At 41.0% G+C, this 19,789-nt stretch overlaps 1 protein-coding gene and 1 non-coding gene across 3 annotated transcripts in view; one reads left to right on the top strand and one right to left on the bottom strand.

Moving 5' to 3' along the window:
• ILRUN (inflammation and lipid regulator with UBA-like and NBR1-like domains) overlaps window positions 1-19,789 on the bottom strand; it is a 94,319-nt gene that overhangs the window by 9,017 nt on the left and 65,513 nt on the right. For both annotated transcript variants that reach the window (XM_019456821.2, XM_019456819.2), the window contains one exon: window positions 9,500-9,828. In XM_019456821.2, coding sequence (XP_019312366.1) covers window positions 9,500-9,828 — 329 coding nt within the window. The remainder of the gene's footprint in view (window positions 1-9,499; window positions 9,829-19,789) is intronic.
• On the top strand, window positions 14,357-14,459 carry LOC128777857 (U6 spliceosomal RNA). The gene has a single exon (XR_008423174.1). It is a non-coding gene; the product is annotated as a U6 spliceosomal RNA (small nuclear RNA).

Here is a 19,789-nt window from a genome sequence, read left to right as displayed (position 1 = left end):
GGTCTCTCCTTGGTCTCATTCAGCTATATTTGCTTTCATCTTTTCATAACAGAGTATTGCTGTTACTATGCTTCCTTTCACATTAAACATTGACTCTCCTTTGCTTGGCTTTCAAAGGTCTTCCTCCAAAATTCGCCCCACCTTCTTTAAGCACACCTTACTCCACAGCCAGGCTGGCCAGTGTCCCATGAACACACCCTGCCTGTGGATGCCTCTGGGCCTTCCTGCATGTGGTTCCTCTTCCCTCCGATTCAGTTTGAGCCTATCATCTACCAAGGGATCACTTTCCTGGCTACTCTAAACCTCCCTGCTTTCTCTTTCCTCCAAGTACATTTGTACACTTACTCAAAAGTCAACTGGAACTCAATACACTCTTTACTGGCTGTTCTTTCCTATGAGCTAGTCACATGTATGTAATCAGACAGTAAATTCTTTGAAGCTAAGGATTAGCACCTAGAAGGCCTCACTTATTAACTACATCATATCAAAACTATCTCTGTGGAAAGCAAACAATTTTAATTGGCTATTGGGTAATGAAATCACAGCAAAAAGCCCAAGACCCTCAAGCCTTGAAAGCGAACATCCACAGCTTTGTAAGAGGTCTTGCTTTCAGTTGAGCTCTAAGGAAGCACACATTTTCCCCGAGGCCCAGTAGCTCTTCACCTCACATTCAACACCAGCCCTGTTAGAACACAGCTACAGCGGACTTAACTGAGAACAAGACATTCAAAACTTAAGCATCTATACCAGGAGACAGATTCTCACACTTGTGAATTTCACTAGTCCTACCTTGAGAACTTCCATCAGAAACGAAAATGCTAAACTCAGAATATAGGAAAGAAAATGCACCCTTACAACCAAAATAAAATATTCTGGCAATCCTGGGAACACTGGCTGTGTTTCAGCTACAAGACTGCCCGGCATCAGACCAGTCTAAAACAATGCTCAGAGCCCCAAAGCAAACAAATTGGAGTTGAACGGCTTTGAAGCTGTTGAGGTACAAAAGGGAGAGTTCTTGGAGATACTTTTTATTCTCAGTCGGATAGTAATGTTACAAACAACAAAAGACATTTTCTAAGGCTCATGGTGTTTGCTTAATTTATTTTTAAAACGCACACATGACCCATGCCAACGCAAACACCAGCAAGGCTGGGAGGACTTTCCTGGCTCCTCTGGGTTTTCAAAAGAGAGTCATGGTAATATCATTAAACCAGAGTTTCCTGACAATCCCCTTCTGGTACAGAATGTACTAAACGGCCAGCCAACAAGGACAGGTTCCTCTGTTCTGCATTGCTTCCTCCCTGGTCACAAATTCTTTTGGAGCTCCTAAAGATGAATGAGGAAGTCTCTACAACCTGACACTAAGGGTATAAACTACCTTCAGAGAGGGGCGCCTGGGTGGCTCAGTTGGTAAAGCGTCCAACTTTGGCTCAGCTCATGATCTCATGGTTTGTGGGTTCAAGCCCCACATCGGGCTCTGTGCTGACAGCTCAGAGCCTGAAACCTGCTTCAGATTCTATGTCTCCCTCTCTCTCTGCCTCTTCCCTGCTCATACTTTGACTCTCTTTCTCTGTCTCTCTCTCTCTCAAAAATAAACATTAAAAAAAAAAACAAACTACCTTCAGAGAACCAACAGACTTTGCTTCTGCCAGCAAACCTCATCACAGTATGGTCTAGAAGAACATTAGACTCAAACTGGGTCCCTGGGTTCCAGCCCATGGTCTACCCCCAATTTTCTATATGAATGTCAGCAAGTCACTTACAACTTCTTCATTATTTTGTCAAATGAAGAGTGTAACTACAGAAGTCACAAGACTGTTATGAATTAAGAATACGCGCAGTAAATGTGTTTTGGATAACACAAAGTTTACATGTTACATGGACAGTATTGGGCCCAGTTCAGTCTGTGAACCTCTTCTCTATCTATACCAGTGGTTCACAAGTAGGGCGATTTTGTCATCTCTCTGTCCAGAGGACAGTTGACAATGCCTGGAGATATTTTTGGTTGTGAAACTTGGGGGTGGGGAGGTACTACTGGCATGTACTGGGCGAAGGCCAGGAATGCTGCTAGACATCTTACAATGCATTAGACATCCCCCATTTCCCACTTATCTTCAAGACTTCTCTGGTCTAAAATTCAATGGTCTTACTACTTTGATGAGAAACCCTGCTCTACACTCATCACTTAGTGGGCTGCAGCCAGTCTCAGAGCATTAGAGATATAATCTATATGTCACAATTGCCAAATTTGTATCTCCACCCAGACCTCTCTACTAAACTCTAGACGCAACTCAGATATACAACAGCCCACCTGACATCTCCATTTGGATATCTAAAGAAATTGCCAATGTGCCAAAAATGGAACTCCTGACCTCTCCCCACCTCTACCACAGTCTTTTCCTTCTCCATTGATGGCAATTCCATCCCTTTAGTGGCTCAGACCAAAACCCCTGGTTTTTTACTCTTTACTTCTTTTACTTTTTACATCTTTACTCCATTCTCTCTTACATCCACTTTCCAAAGCAGGGGTTTTATTTATCACCTCTCTGCTCAAAGCCCTTTAATGGTTTCCTTTGTCCCTCAGAGCAGAAAGCCCAAAGCTTTACAGAAGGGTCCATAAAGCCCTCCATGATCTGGTTTCCATCCTCTGATTTCACCTTTCTCTACTCTCCTCCTTCACTCTGTTCTTTAAACAAACAAGGTAAACTTCTACTTCAGGGTTTGTACTGACTGTCTCTTTGCCGAAAATATTCTTTCTCTAGATAGTTTTTGCAGAAATAGAATCTGCCTTTAAAGGGAATAAGATAGCCCCTAAGTATGTTCTAGGTCTAAAACACTAAACATGTTCAAAGAGAGATTTTAAATTTGTTCCAGAAAAGTAAAATTTCAGAGACTGTATCTTTTGGCCTCTTGAGGCCGCAAGAGGTATAGGTGTTGCTGTTACAAGAGTGACTTAATGGAAATTTCAATGTCAACAAAAATCTAAACCCAACTAACTATGGAGGTTCTAGGCAATCTTTTCCCTTGGGAAGCTAAAGAGAAAGGCTGGTTTCTGTAGTTTGTGAGGGGAGGTGGTTTAGTAGTAGAGAAGTCATGTAATAGTCAATAATTGGCTTGATCCTCATTTGAAAGGCAGCAATATGTTATAGAAAGCATTCTCTCCCTAGCTCACAGCTGTTAGCTCGGCTAATAATATGTACTGGAACACTATTTGTGATTGGGAATCAATGCAGTACACTGTTAAGAAAGCAGGCTCAGGAGTAAAAAACAATTGCTTTTGTTCATATCCTAGTTTTACCATTTCCTAGCTGCCTGACCCTTGGGCAAGTCATGGAACCTGTGTACCTCAAGTCTCAGCAACTGTAAAGTTAGGGAAATAGCAGCGCCTGCACCATGGTACTGTTGTGTGCACCAAATGAAATAATGCATATCAAACACTGAGCCTGCTGCCTCTGAGGAACAAATACTGGGGGGAAGAGAGGTGACTGGTGTTTCTGTAATAAGCTTTGTAGAACTACTTGGCTCCTTAAACTATGTACACACTGATAGTTTTCACAATAAAAATTAAATTTAAAAAGTTCTCAGTGCAGTGCCTGGCACATAATAAGTACTCAATAAATGGTAGTTTCATAGCTCTAATTACTGCTTTCTGATCAGCCTCTGCCTGGCTGTCGTGTGCCTTTGTTACCTGTCCCTTGCCAGAGGAAAACACAGCTGGAAAAAATATCAAGTGACCCAAGTTTTCCTTCTAGCTTCGCTTTGAACCATCTTTAAACCTTTCATGAAAGGGTCTGTGAGAACGAAAATTCAAGTTTCGTGGCAGTGGGAAGGTTACACGGCCTGCTATCACCTCACACAACCAAGCAGCACAGCTGTGGACACCACCTACCTGCCTTCCAGTCAAATCCAGTGCCCTCTGAACTGGGCAAATGTTGAACCCAATTCCATTATGTCACCCCAAGCCCATCCCTTATTATTATGCGAAACCAATTAGCTACTTCAAAGTAGACAGGAAGATCCATCTGCCATTATATCCTCAGGCCTACAGAGCAAAAGATTTGCTTTTCCCAAACCTCCCCCAGTAACCTCTAGTATGATTTCTGAACTCTCACCTAAACAGAGAGAAAATAATTCCTCTATGCCTTTGTCAACACAGAAAGCAGCAGGTTAGGAGAGAGTTGACTTCTGATGTAATAAAAGCAGACTGACTCCTGCTCTAGCTCCAGATCCAAAACGTACTAACGGGTGGCAGTCAGACAGAGATAGGAAGAGAAGCAGGTGGGAGTGTGGGCAGGCAGGGCAGATGGCACTCGGCAGTGGCTGACGCTGGAGGAGCACGATGAACCTCCCCACGAAGATAATAACAAGTTTCTCCTTCTGAACCAGCATTTGGCGGAAGTAATAACAGTGCCTCAGACTGTAATCCAGTTTAAAGGAGGAGTATATGACATATACCAGCTCCAAAGATTTTTTTTTTTTAAAGTAAGAGCAAACACAAAATAAAATCCATAGGCCATGTAACAAAATAAATGAATCTGGGATTCTTTTCAGTTCCCCCAGTGTAAATTATTACCCTTTTGTTTTCTTTCCTTTTTTTTTTTTTTTTTTTTTTTTAGAGAAAGGAAGTGAAGCATTTGGCCTTCCTCAAGAACAGCAGCCTCTTGGTTTTTGACAGCCACATTTTTATTCCCATCTGTCCTGAATCAGATTGTTTGGCTGGTGTCTTTTTTCCCTCTGTAAGGCCTTCTTAGAAAACATTTAGACATTAAAAAAATTACTGGCAAATAAGAAAACGAAGCATCTAATTTTAACAGGACTTATCTTTTCCTTCTGGACTTCTATAAATTGGTTTGTTTTGGTTTTTTTTTTTTACTATTCTCACACTGTCCAAACAGAAGCTATCCTGGCCTCTAGAGAGGAGTCAGAGAGCTGGAATTCATGGTGAGACTGGCCTGGAGTCAACAGAGTGAGTACCTATCCTACTGCGACTCTGTCCTCAGAGGCTCTTGAGCTAATCACATAGAAAGGTTCATTAAAATAGCCCTACTCTTCACCAATACTTGATCTGACTGTTCATATGGCACAGGTCAACCACAACTGAGCTGACAACGAGGCCAGCCAATAATTTCTAACAAAAGCGAGGAGTCAGATTTATGAATCTTTTGTAGGTCAGCATATACTTACTTTCCTGACTCCCTCTGACAGCTCTCATGCAGGGAGGGGCCAGGATTGTGGCATGGAGCTAGAGCAGGCATTCCCACCCAGAGTTTCCCCCGAGACACGGAGTACTGAGTCCAGAGAGCTTATGGCTATTCAAGTGCAGCTGGGGAAGGGTTCCAGAGATGCCCAGTTCCTGGCACTGACATACGTGCCATTATGTTGACATATCCACGCAGCCCTCATGGAGCAGGTGCATGAAGCAATCTTTTTATTTCATCCTACCAACCTTAGCAAGTTAAACTGTAACTATGGAAGCAGCAGGGAATTATATGTGTCTACTACAACCACGGTCATGGGCTTAATGGCAGGCAGGGAATTTCTTTAGAATAAGTCAAATCTATTGCCAACCCTGATCCCAGACACCAGGGCATAAGGTATTCCTCCTACCCATCCAATGAAGACGACACCCTGGGATGAACTGAAAACACATGTCCCAACTCTAGAGCCCCAAGGGTCTCTTTCATCCTTTCCATTCATTTATAAATAAAAGGGTGCTAATTATTATAAACACCACACGGTTTATGTACCCCAAGAGTTGTAAGAATAGTTCTTATTTTTATCAACCAGGAAAAGAAGTCACTACTTTAAAGATTCAACAGGGGTGCCTGGGTGGCTCAGTCGGTTAAGTGTCCGACTTCGGCTCAGGTCATGATCTCACGGTCTGTGAGTTCGAGCCCCGCGTCGGGCTCTGTGCTGACAGCTCAGAGCCTGGAGCCTGTTTCAGATTCTGTGTCTCCCTCTCTCTCTGCTCCTCCCCTGTTCATGCTCTGTCTCTCTCTGTCTCAAAAATAAATAAACGTTAAAAAAAAATTTTTTTTAAAGATTCAACAAACAAGGGAACTCTCCAAACAGGCACTCTCCAGTTTACATTAGAGCCACTTATCTTATTTCAACTCTGCTTTCTTTTTACTCCTTCATGATATTGATCATCAGTTCAGTAAATGCTTTCACTCAACATAGCCTCCAGCCCAAAAGGAGGATCTAGGGAGAGCCCAGGTTCACCTACTAATAATGAGTTTTAGTAATGTGGCACCTTGGATTTGAATCCCAGCTCTGCCTCTCAATAGCTATGTAATATTGGGCAAGTAACTAGGTCCCTTTGAGCTTTTGTTTTCTTGTCAAAAAATGAGAGGATACGTGTAAAGTACTTGGCAACACATCTGGCACATATGAACAGCTAAAAAGTAATTCTGGTATATAACTGATCTCATCACTGTGTCAAGTATACCCTTCAAGTATACCCTCGAACATACTAGAGCATGCCTGCCTTTAAAAATAAATAAATCTAGGGGTGTCTTGGTGGCTCAGCAGGTTAAGTGTCTGACTTCAGTTCAGGTCATGATCTCGTGGTTCACGAGTTGTAGCCCCACATCGAGATCTGTGCTGACAGCTCAGAGCCCGGAGCCTGCTTTGACTCTGTCTCCCTCTCTCTCCGCTCCTCCCCATTCGTGCACGCGCTCACACTTGCGCGCGCTCCCTCTCTCTCTCTCTCAAAAATAAAAACATTAAAATAACTTTTTAAATTTTATAATAAATAAATCTATATTCTCAAGCCAAACATGAATGTTTAGAATTATGAATAAGCTCTGCTTTAAGATATCCATTTAAGTACAGTCCCAAATCTTTTCAAAGTCATTTATAATTATTTCATCCACTGCTCCTCAAATGAAAGCACTGCAAATGACTGAACCCTTCTCTCGTTGTCCATCATCCACATCTCCTGACCACACATCTTACTCATTCTGCCCTCAGCACTTAAACTGTACCTCCACTCTCTTTCCTGTCTATCCTTCCAAATCTATCCTTTGAAACCCTTTTCCATCAACCCAATCTCTTCTTCCTCTCTGCCCTAACTCTAATCCACAGTCATACACACAAATTACAAAACACACTTTGACTGTTATTCTCAGTCCATACTTCATCTTGACTGAACTGTTCTCTAATTGCTGTGTACATGTTTCATCTCCCCTACTGTACTGTAAGCTACTAGTTGGAAGGGGTAACTTCATTTATTCAAGTCTCCTACTGAACAACATACACTGATCTAAACAGTACACAGATGTGTTAATAAATATTTACTGATGACTGTTTATACCACTACCCTTGTTCCTAAGAAGTCTTAAGAGGTGGAGCTGACTCAACTTTAGCCAGAAATGCTTTTAGAGAACTTGCCAGATGTTCACCTAAGTGCATTCTGAGTAAGATTCTGCTTAAATTAAGAAACAAGGGAGGCTCCAATTTCTCTTTGGCACCTAAGTGCCATATTCTCAATGTATTACAGCCAACAGTCTCCTTGAATATCATCTCCAATGAGAACCTTTTCTCTGAGGTTCTTGCAAATACTACTTCTAAATGATCCTACAGAGTTCATGACAAAAAGAAAAAATACAAAATTAGGTAACATACCATGAATTCACCAACCTCAGGAAATCTCAATAGCGTCACCTAGCCCAGCCCTTCCAAAAAAAAAAAAAAAAAAAAAGTAACATGGTAGGACCTCAATTAAGGCTTGTAGGTAATCCATTCTGACCCCCCAGTCAATCTCTCCCCAGCTCCCACACCCCAGGCCAGGGCAATGACCACAGAATTGGCCAAAAGGCATCAGTCCCTAAAGGGGCTCCCTACAGGAGCTGCAAGCAACTGACAGGTTCACAACTTACGAAGATGAGTTGCAGTGCCCTGGCCAAGAACACCAGCCCTCTCCTAAGACCACAGTGACTACTGAGCCAGGCAGCTCACAGTTGGGTGAGGGGGCTTCCATTATATAAAGTACTTGAACAACTGGTGTTGCCTCCTCCAACTCTCATCTTCCTATTAAACTCAACTGCAAGTTCCAGTTCTAACAGGGTAAGCTTCCCTAAGGGCTTGGCTCACTTAAGCACCTTGAGCAGTCATACTCTGGATGATTAAATTTAAGGAAGAAAAATCTGGAGAAATAGGAGCTTGGAGGAAAACCTTTTATTATAGTGTTTTGACATGAAGTCTTTCCTCAAATACAGGCAATTTTCTGTCTTGCCAATTAACTTCTCTTATAGCCTGTACAACTACCATGATTCCGCAGAATCTTTTAGAACAACCATCTAAACAACCAAAAAAATCAATCCTTTGTTACATCACTACTGAACGAAGTCTCTTACTAGACTGTGGGGGGGAAAAAAGGATTCAAATCTCTAGGTTTCTTTTTAATTTGTCTCTTGATCTGGACCATATATAAAGCATTAGCCAGAAAAATACCATTCTTACAACAGACAAGCAATTTATCTCTCAAATAAATATCAATTTTATTTTAAAAACTTGAGGGTAAATGCCAACATGAAGCAAGGGCAGACTTACCAGTTATATGATCATATAGGTGGGATGCTGGGCCTATTACACAGCATTATTATTAATCAGAGAAGAATGCGCAGGAATGCTCACAGGCCCTGCCATACCAAACACCTCCAACAGTGAGCTCTTAGCATCAGGGCTTTATTCAGCCAACCAAAACCAACAACCAAGAACCATCATCACCTTAGCAGAGTGTGGAAGACACGGGTTAATCAGCTAGCATGGAGAGAAACAGACCAAGAAATCAAACACCCAGAAAAGTGTCTCAGAACAATCAGAATATTTAACATCATGGTGAACTTAACAATCAATTCTCTCACTGCCCCACACATAAAAAGTCAAACTATCACTTGGACCACTCTTGGTTGTGGGTGAGGAGGTAGATGGGCCATAACAGACTGAAAATACATCGATAAGAAGACATACAAACAAGGTAAATGAAGAGAAAGCCAACAACAATATTTAGGATAAATAATTGAGTTTGTCTTTTTTCCTTGGAAAAAACAAAAGCCCCACCCAAAACAAAAAACAAACAAAACAACAAAAAACAAAAAAACCCTAAAACCCCCAAAACAACAAAGTAGGAGGAAATTCCAAAGGTATTTTGTTGTTCTAGGTTTAGCATACATTTATACCACAAGGACGGCTGGTGATATTTTGACTTTCTTTTTTTTTTTAATGCTAAAGGTAAAAAAAGTGTGTTCTTTCAACACCCAAACCAGAGCAGAGAGACAGTAGTAAATTACAAATGTGGATAAAGTAACATCCACAGGACATGAAGATGGGGGGGGGGGGGGGAGGGGAGAAGGGGTAGGTTTTTGTATTCTTGCTGTTGGCAGGAAAGCTAAGCAGTCTTAAAGAACATTCTAGGCTTCTAGGTTTGCCATGAAGGGGTATCACAAATCCCAAGGCCCACCACCTACCCCTTCTCCTCTTCTCCGAGGGCACCTACCTTACTGTAAGTCACTACTGATAAGTTGTTTGCGTGACTGCTGGGGGACAGATTTACAGAGTTCTGTGAGAGTCTATTCTCATCTTGCTCGGTTTGGTCAGGAGCAGGAGCCCATGTGTTTTTGCTGATCGAGTCGAACTCGGAACCCCCAGGGTCTTTTAAGTTGTTTTCATCTGATTGTCGGTTCTTTTGGGGAGAGGCAAACGGGTTGAAGTTTCCTTCTACCTTGCGATGCGGCTGTGTGTTGAACTCCGTTTCAAAAGATGACAGCTGCTGCGTTACTCCTAAAAGTCCACCCACCTCCACACTGAGAATCACCCAGATGACATCTGAAACAAAAAGGCAACTCACATCAATGACAGGCATACCCTCAAGGCCCACAGCAGCCACCACCAAAAACCCCAACCATCACCCAAAGCATAAAGAGCTAATTTTAAAAGCTTGCTGACAAAGTAGTGCAGTGCATTTGCACTGCATGAATTTCTACATTTTTGGTAATGTCAAGTTCAAACTCCAGTACACATTCAGTAGAGGTCTATCATAAGACCCATGAAACTATTTGTGAAAAGGTTACCAGCTGATTCTGATGCACAGCCACATTTGGAAATCACTGCTCCAGAGAACAATGATCTTTAGGTAGAAACCCAAAAGCTATTTTCCCAGAATTATAATCTCTTTGTGGTTCTTGCTTTATTTTGAATGTATATAACTTAGAAAACTCAGGGCAGGCATAATTCTTGAGCCAAAAAATGCTTATAATTACTATAATAAGCAACCTATCAACTGTCCCCTCCCTACCTCTAGCAATTTAGAGTGACTACATATTGTCTGAACTAGGACAACTGAGAATAAAGGGGGAAGCTATTAATAATGACACCAGGACATAAGTGTAAACCAGCACTAACCCTGACTATTAAAACAAATATCACCTAGGGTGTTTTTTCTCCTAACAACCTATGTGATCAAAGGATACCAAAAATTTAGTATGTCCCAGACTTTCTAAAATAATCCAATTCAACACCAACTTTGCCTTTGTTATAATAGAGGGACACCCCACCATCTACATTGAAACCATAAGAGATTTGTTTTAGAAGATGCACCACAGGACTTTTGGTCATAATTCAGTTATTTCCTCAACTGCCAAAGCTAAGGGTTCAAATAGAAGAATAAAGAAAGAGGCTGTTTCCTTTGATGTCTGGCACCTCAATTTAGAGAACAGTGACATCAACTTTCCTGCTGGAAGGCTTTTAAAAAGCAAGCTGCAGGAAGGCCAAGAAGTGGGAACCCAGCTGAAAAAAATATGAAAATCTGTCCAAGGCTCTTAAATAACTGCTGAATGATTGATAAGAAAAGGCTAATAAAATTCATCGGTTACCTAAACAGAAATACAGATAATATTAAGCCTAGGGGGGAAAAACACTAAAAAGTATAGTGAGGAGATTGAGGGAAACCCTCTTGGGCTGTGCTTATTCTCAATTTTCAATTTGGGTTCTGTATCTGAGGACGGCCATAAATACTCAATTTGTGTTCAGTGGTTTGGGAGCTCTGTTAAAAACTTGGTTGCAAGCGAACAGCTAGGAGCCAGAACCCTAGTAAGTGGAGATGCAGTGACACCTGCTGTTCACTTCTGGAACTAGCAATTCTTTGCAGCCACTAGCTGTGCTAGCATGTTAGGAATGGGAATCCATTCCAGACACTTTTCATTAAGGCAAAGGTGAATCCTCATGTAAACTAGTACCATAAAAGTTCAACCTGTTAATTAACATTGTAAGCCAGGATATTCAGCATGCCACTTCACTCAGAAATCTGGGACAGTGCCAGGAATAGTGGGTCAGAGAACTTTCATTCAAAACTCGAAGTCAATCTCATAAACCAACATGATGTAGGCCTTAAAGAACAATTCAACGGCAGGTACCTGAGGGAGATTCATTCCATGCTTTCCTCTCCTAGCTTTCTAACCAAAGGCAACATTTCTTCACTCTATTGTTTGTTTTCCCTAAACAGATATGCCCTGTCTTACAGCATATTAATTCTTACTTCTTCTCTTTCATCCCTCTGTTTTCCAAAATCCTTTTGTAAGTACATAATGTTTTACATACTCAGCTACAGGTCATGTGCTTCCTTCACTTTGCTTATGGGAAAGGATAGTCTTCTGAAGACTGTTATCAGTATATGAGGCTAATGACATTTTCCTCCCTGGCTTTAAGAGCTAAAACTTCTTTCATATAACTCATAGAGCCATGTCACATGTAAGCCACTGCACTCTCTTCACCTTGGCTATTCTTCTGTACTGTTCACAGGCTAAACACAGTAGCTGTAAAGAGAAGGTCATTTAAGAAACCACTGGTTTATAAACGCCAACAATGAACACTTCAGTTCTGATCTTCTAAATGTATGCCTTCTACATGGTTCAATCTCAGCCATGTAGGTACTACCACTAGCCTTCACATTTCAGAATGTGTCCATTCCAATCATGGTGTGTGTGTGTGTGTGTGTGTGTGTGTGTGTGTGTGTGTGTGTTAATCAAACAAATAAAAACAGTGACAGAAATGGACCCAATAAGCTTGTTTCAGAGAGGGTTACCATTTCCAGTTCTTGCCAGATGCCTTAATTACTGAGATAAGAACTGCCAGCCACGTTATTTTACTACTTGTGATGATAAAATCATAGCTGTAAGAAATCTTAGGGGTCATCTAATGGAACAGCTGCACTTTCTTGATAAAGGATCTGAGGTCTGGAGGTAGAAGTGATGGGCCCAAGATCAGATTTCAAGTTAAAAGCCAACTTACATGGTGACTGAGAACGCTCAACTCAGAGTAACTGGTATAGCTCATATTTATTTTCCTCAACAGGAACTTGAGAACCCAAGAATCCAGGGAACTAAAGCTATAGTTAAGTCAGTCTTATTTCCCAGGAAAAAGTATCTTTACCCACAAACATATATGATCTTTGGCACCAATAATAAGAACGGGCCAACATTCTAGGATGTCCTAGAAAAGTAGCCAATAAAGTAGAACCAAGTGCCAAGCCTACACATTCAGGGCTTAAGAGCAAATGGAGAAACTGATTTTAGAATGTGTTGCCTTAAGGTGGTTTTCAAAAAGCACCTGAACCAGGACTTTGGAACTAGATGGTACTGTAAATATTGTTTCATTCAATTCGTCCCTTTTACATATAAAACCTTCAGCAAGTATATAACTTTAATAAGTATAAACTTCCTTTTGTAGAAATGTATGATAAATTACTGAAGAGAGAACATGAACTTTTTATTTCTTAAGTTTAGATTAGAAATGCAGAGTAAAAGGGAAATATTTTACTTGAAGCCCAACTCCATAATCTTAATGAACCATGGTGATATACAAAGACATCTCAGATTATGGTGGATATGTTAAAAACATATCTAAAAGTTAGCATCACAGATCAAATCACATTATAATAAACATAAATAAACATCTACAATTTGTCCACCAAAATAGAATTGCTAAAAATCAGTACAATATTCAAACTGGTAAATTTGTTTCTTGTGGGGATATGGGTTATAAGACAGGTACAGCATGGGTACATGTGTACTGGGGATGAACAGTGAAATGGTGGGAGCAAGGTTCCTCATTGTTGAAGAAGGATATTATAGATGAGCAAGAAAAGAAAATATTCTAAAATGAACTCTGTGGTACTAAAGTCCAAGACATCAATATAAACTCATGTTTATCTTGATATATATGCAGATGAAGAAACACAGAAACAATGATAGATATGTCTATATTCAGAGATTAGTATGTATACACATGCTACCCAGCTCTGCCTGCTGAGAAGGCCTAGAAGTAATGACAGCCAAGCAGCATTAAACATTCCCAGTGGCCAGTGGTTTCTGAACTCCATTTTCCAATAAAAAGAACAAGGGTCCTCAGAAAAATGGCTGATTCTAGGGCTAAGTCACGGAAAATATAAGATGAGCCTGGACTATATTTGTAGTATCAGAAAGTAAGTAAGTGTTCAAAAAAAACCAAAAGGGTAAGAGTATGTCAAAGGGATGCAGGAGTCACCTAAAAGACCTCCCTCTGGCCAAAGCTGGAATAATTCAGGCAACAAGATAAATAACATAGTACTGGATTATAACTCAAAGTATAAAAAAAATACACATGAGTTCTTAGTGATATAAACAAATGATTAAATAAATTGATGAGAAGAGTCAAATTTCTTTACATAAGAACTCTAAATAAGGGGTACTTGGCTCACTTACAACTCTTGATCTCAGCTCCAACTCTTGATCTCAGATCAGGTCTTGATCTGAGGATCGAGAGTTCAAGCCCTGCGTTGGGCTCTGTGCTAGGTGAGAAGCCTTCTTAAAGAACTCCAAATAATATACGCAGATACTCCTCCTTCTAAGAGATGGGAGTTTAATTCCATATATCTCCCAACCCATTTTGAGTATGGACTAGACTCAGTGATTTGCTTCCAAAGAACAGAGTAGGGAATGAAAAAAACAGTAACTTTTACAACAGATAAACTGGCAACCAAACAATTTAATCAAGTGACCAATTTTAATCACTAGTGATGTTATGGAAACATCAGGTGCCCCCTGGGAGGGCACTTCACCTCTGCAGCATTGTTCCCCAAACCTGTAACATCAGTCTAAATTGAGGAAAACATCATAAAAGCTCAAACTGGGGGACATTATAAAAGGTAATTGCCAGTATTCCTCTAAACTATCATGGGTCATGAAAAATATGGAAAAGACTGAGAAACTGTCAGGGATCAGAGAAGACTGAAAGACAAGACAACTACATGTAATGTGGTATCCTAGGACGGATTCTGGAGGTCATGAGTGGAAAAACTGGTAAAAACTAAAGTCTGTGCTCACTTTGGCAGTGCATATATTAAAATTGGAACGATACAGCGAAGATTAATGTGGCCGCTGTGCAAAGATGACATGAGAATTCGTGAAGTGTTCCACATTTTTTTCAAAAATCTAAATAAAGTCTGGAATTTAGTTAATAGTAATGTGCCAATGTTGAGGTCTTCCTTCTAACGAGTCGTCCATTCAACTAGACACATGAGTTCACTCTTCCATGCAGTGTGATGTCTCTCTTCTTCTGTGCAACCCCTTCTCGGTACACCAGTAAGGACCAGTTAACAGTCTTCGAACAGAGGGAACAGCAACAACTATACAAATAAGCCATCATCTGGATGTGCATATTGGGCTGAAGCTGCCCAACGACATCCAGAGCTTGCTTCTGTGACAGAAGTCACTTACAGAAAGCAATAATCTGCCATATCAATATGTCCCACTTGGTCTGGACATCCCCAGGGAAAAGGCCAGGAGACTTGACAAAGCACAACTTTTACATATTAAGTTTACAAAGACACCTCAAAAGGGTTCAAACTGTGTCTAGGACTGAAATCTTGTAGGCTTCTGACACCTAGAGCAAATGCCTTAGACTTGTCCCCAAGAGTCGTGAAACAAGAATGCCACAACACCAGGAGACACAGCCTGGCTTTAGTCAGTGTGTACATCGAAGACTACCATGGAGGTCATATCTAGGTTTGGACGTCGTGAATTCAAATCCTAAAGCTCAATGCACCTTAAAGTGCAAGAGGAACATCACATTTCCCCTGAGGATTAAGAAACAACTTGGATCTGGAGAAGTAAAGAGGCTCTAATCAAACTGCTGGGCTAAAGCTATGGGTTCACATTTCATCTCTGTAGGAGGGCTGGATATGTACTGCCCAGCTTCCATGACAGAGGCTTGAAAGGAGAGAGTTTGAGCACTGGTAGTCTATGGACCGAAACATTGCTAGACAGTAAGCAATTCAAAGGTCAGTGTTATGAGCAAGTCTCAACATACTTGTGTCTGTCTCTAGGAACTACCAAGTGTTTGTGTACCACTGTGAAAAAGAGGCACTTCCAGTTGTCCTTGTCTCAACTTCCCAGTCTCAACTTCCGATCTACATCTCCACCTTATTTACTCCACACAGAGCCTTGTTCCCATGACACGTGCCCATATACTTTTGCTATGTTTACCAACACACCACCTATCGCAGCATCTAAGGGGGAAGAAGGCTGACCAGGCTCCAGTTCATCAGCTGCTCAGAGTGACTGCTGAAGGATAGCCTCTACTCAAACCCTGTTCCCTACCCATCCTCATTCCCCACCCCATCTTGCCACAAAAGCATTAGAACCTTGTACCTTGGTTTCGGTATTATTCTTAGGAATTTCCTTTTAAAATGCAAATGCCCCTCCAAGGAATATATTAAACTACCTTAATATATTAAGGTCATTATCAAATCAACATCATTATCAAATCAACCAATAGGCACAAGTTCAAAAAGGGGAGAGGAAAGGGCCTAAGAAAGAGCAGCGAAAGCCTGGATGAGATGAGATGAGATGAGAAGGGTTCCTGGGGCCCTGTATAACAGGGAGAGGGGCTTGGAAAGAAAAGCTGAAACAGCAACAAAGAAACTATTCCTACTTCACAATTTTCCCAAATCATGCCCTATTTACCAATTATGAGCTCTCACCTTAATTTGGGGGTGGGGTGGGAGACTACAGTGATCATTTAATTACTTAACTACTTGCTTCAGTCATAGGAAACAAAAATCTGTACTTCCCAAATCCAGTAAATCAGTGCCATGGAACTGAAAGAGTAAAAATATATCTGAGATAAAAGATGGAAATCAGCTCAGAATGAAAAATGAAAAAAAAAATAGCCCTACCATGAACTGGGCTTGAAGTACACTTACTTATAGATAGAGGCAGGTGCAAAGTTAACAGGAAACATTATTTCTCCCAAGGTCAGGCAGCCCCTATAAAATAACGTTAACAACCCCCGAGTGCCTATTGCTTTCTTACCAATGATGCCCCCAGACCCATTCTGTTATAGCATCTATTACTGAGGATACCCAAATGTTAAACTGCCCCTGCCTCAAGATAGCATTCAAACCCTAATTAATCCCCCCTTCTAATCCTGCCTCAGAAATAGCTGCCAATCCCAAATTGATCCCCATTTCCCTTAGAGCTTTCTCAGAATCCTTCAGCAAGAACCCAAACCTTACAAAGGCTGCTTCCCTCCTCCCTCTTGTTGTGTGGCATTCCAGAGTTCTCCTGAAATGCCTGCCCTCACCATATTAGCATCAATAAATCTGGTTGTGTCAGACTACAGGCTTGTTTCAGGTGACCTTTGAAACCAGAAGCCTTCATCTCTTCCCCCTCTTGGCTTCAACTTATAGACGCAGAGACTCCAGCCCTTCCTATTTCCCTTCTGGTACAGACAGCCCTCCCCTGAAGTGGGCTCAGCTGGCCCAGCCACCAGCTGACACTATAGGCAAGAGGAATGCATTCATTCAATGGTAAGACGGTGGGAAAAAAGACAGAAGGAACAGCCTCAAGAATAAAGAAAACACAGGGACACCTGGGTGGCTCAGTCAGCTGAGCATCCATCAGGTCATGATCTCGTGGTCGGTTCGTGAGTTCAAGTCCCACATCGGGCTTGCTGCTGTCAGCACGGAGCCCACTTTGGAGCCCACTTCGGATCCTCGGTCTGCCTCTCACTCTGCCCCCCCCACCACTTGTGCTCTCTCAAACATAAATAAACATTAAAAAAAAAGAATAGGGGCGTTCGCTTTCAAATGTCCCCTCTCTGTAAAGACAGCTTTCCTATTATTCTTACTTTCTTATCTTATTAAAAAAACAAAAAATAAAAAAAGAACAAAGAAAACACAGAAGTAGAAGCCTAGTCACAAATGTTTCAAGGAGGACAGAGTCATCAATTGGGTCCAGTGCAACTAATAATTCAAGTAAGTTGAGAAGTGAGAACAAAGCAGGGAATATAGCATCATGCAGGTCACTGGTGTTTTGGAAAGAGGAGTTTCAGTGAAGTGGTGTGGACAGAAGCCTGATGGAAAGAATTCAAGAGTCTAGAAATCAGGAGGTGGAGACAGCCATTACTGATACAAAATTTTCCAAGGAATTTTTCTATGAAGGAGAGCAGTGAAATGGGGAAGAAACTGGAGGAGGAAAATAATAGCATTATATGTAACAGCAAGAATTTTTTAAAAACTTGAATGTCCATCAATAGTGACTGGCTGTAAAAATGATGACATTCTACCAGAGGGGATACTCCACAGTCATAAAAAGAAATGAGGATTTCTAGAGTGATCTCTGGAATATATTATTAAGTGGGGGGAAAAAAGTAAGATGCAGATCAGTATCTTTAGTTATGATACTTTTGTGTAAGAAAAGGGTCAAATTTCTATGTGTTGGCTAGTATTTGCAAAACAAACAACACTGAACAGATAAACCATAAATAAATAAAAATGAGTATCTTAGGGGGAGGAAGGGACTGGCTGAAGGAGGCAGTAATGGGAAACTTCTCTAAATATTCCTAAATTGTGACTTAGAAATAGTAGAAATGTCTTAGATAATGAAGAAAAAAAAAAAAAACAGCCAAACAACAACAACAAAAAGAAAACAAAAACAAACAACCTAGGTCAAAGGGAAACACAGTAAGGACTGGAGATCAATTCTGTAGGATGGTGATTGGCATAGGATAGGTGCACAATAAATAGCAAATTATCTATGCACAATTTAAGTAGCACCACTTAAGTAGCATTAAAAAAACAAACAAAATATGTTTACGGTGTTGCCATGTTGGAAGTTAGTCAATGTTAAGAGTAATGTCTGATGACTGGCTATGTCTAGTTAGAGGACTATGACAATGACGGTAAACAAAAAGCAGAAAAGGCCTCCTTACTTGGGCAAGTTAACATTTAATGTTGTAACTTAAAAATCAACTACTTTGATAAGACTGGGCATTAACTTGTCAGTGAACACCACCTGTGGTATGGAAGACAACACCACAAAATAGTAGCCAGTTTTCAATCAAGCATATTACTTTATAGCAGACTGCTCTGCAGACCACCTACATCAAGAACATGAGGGCTATGTGTGAAAAAAACAGATTCCTGGATCCCTAACTGCAATGAACTAAAACAGGTTTCATATATAAAATCTAAGAGTTTATGATACCTATAAAAAGGGTATTTAACCTTTAACTTTTCCTCCTCATTCATTAGTTTCACTGAAAGCAACTAGAGCACCAACTCCTTCCTCTAAAAATTGGCAAGTAAAGGTAAAGAATCAAGCACTGAGTCTAGCCTGACTGTAAAACTGAACTGCAAGATATCACTGTTGATGAAGAAAACTTTTCTTTTTATCCCAGAACTACTCCAGCTAATAATGTGGGTGGAAGAAATAATCACTTTGTAACCCCTGATGAAATGACTTAGGCAATAATCATCAATGAATGAAAGCCATTTGGCTAAAGGTTGCTTGAGAAGGAGGACCTCCGCAATGGAGGGATCAGGCAGTCACTACTTGAACCCTTTCATCGCTCTCGGCATCACTAAAAACATAACAATTTTCAAAAACCAAAACAATTTTGAAAAAGAATGACATTGGGGCGCCTGGGTGGCTCAGTCGGTTAAGCGGCCGACTTCGGCTCAGGTCACGATCTCGCGGTCTGTGAGTTCAAGCCCCGCGTCAGGCTCTGTGCTGACAGCTCAGAGCCTGGAGCCTGCTTCAGATTCTGTGTCTCCCTCTCTCTCTGCCCCTCCCCTGTTCATGCTCTGTCTCTCTCTGTCTCAAAAATAAATAAACGTTAAAAAAAAAAAATTTTTTTTAAAAAAAAGAAAAAGAATGACATTGGAAGTCTCACACTTCCTGATTTTAAAACTTACGAAAATACTACAGTAATCAAAATAGTGTGGTACTGGTAAAAAGATGTACAGATCAACAGAAGAAAAGAGAGAGAGTTCAGAAGCAAACCCTCCCATATATGGCCAAATGATTTCTGACAAGGCTGGCATGGCCATTCAAAAGGGAAAGGACAGGGCGCCTGGGTGGCTCAGTCAGTTGGGCGTCCGAATTCGACTCAGGTCATGGTATCACAGTTCATTGGCTTGAGCCCTGCATCAGGCTCTGTGCTGACAGCTCAGAGCCTGGAGCCTGCTTCGAATTCTGTGTCTGCCTCTCTCTCTGCCTCTCTCCAGCTCACACTCTGTCTCTCTCACTCTCAAAAATAAAATTAAAATGTTAAAAAAAATTTTTTAAAGGGAAGGGACAGTCTTTTCAACAAGCGTTGTTAAATATCATATCATATCATATTCAAACTGAATATCATATACAAAAGAATAAAGATGGAACCTTACTTTCACACTACATAGGTACAAGAATTACCTCACAACAGATCAAAGACCGGAGTGCCCAGCTGGCTCGGTCAGAGGAGGATGTGA

This window comes from Panthera pardus, unplaced genomic scaffold (genome assembly GCF_024362965.1).
Source record: "Panthera pardus isolate Hobbes unplaced genomic scaffold, ASM2436296v1 HiC_scaffold_17, whole genome shotgun sequence".
NCBI classification, from domain to species: Eukaryota; Metazoa; Chordata; class Mammalia; order Carnivora; family Felidae; genus Panthera; species Panthera pardus.
The sequence above is the reverse complement of the archived record's forward strand: the minus strand, read 5'-3'. Positions and strand labels throughout refer to the sequence as shown.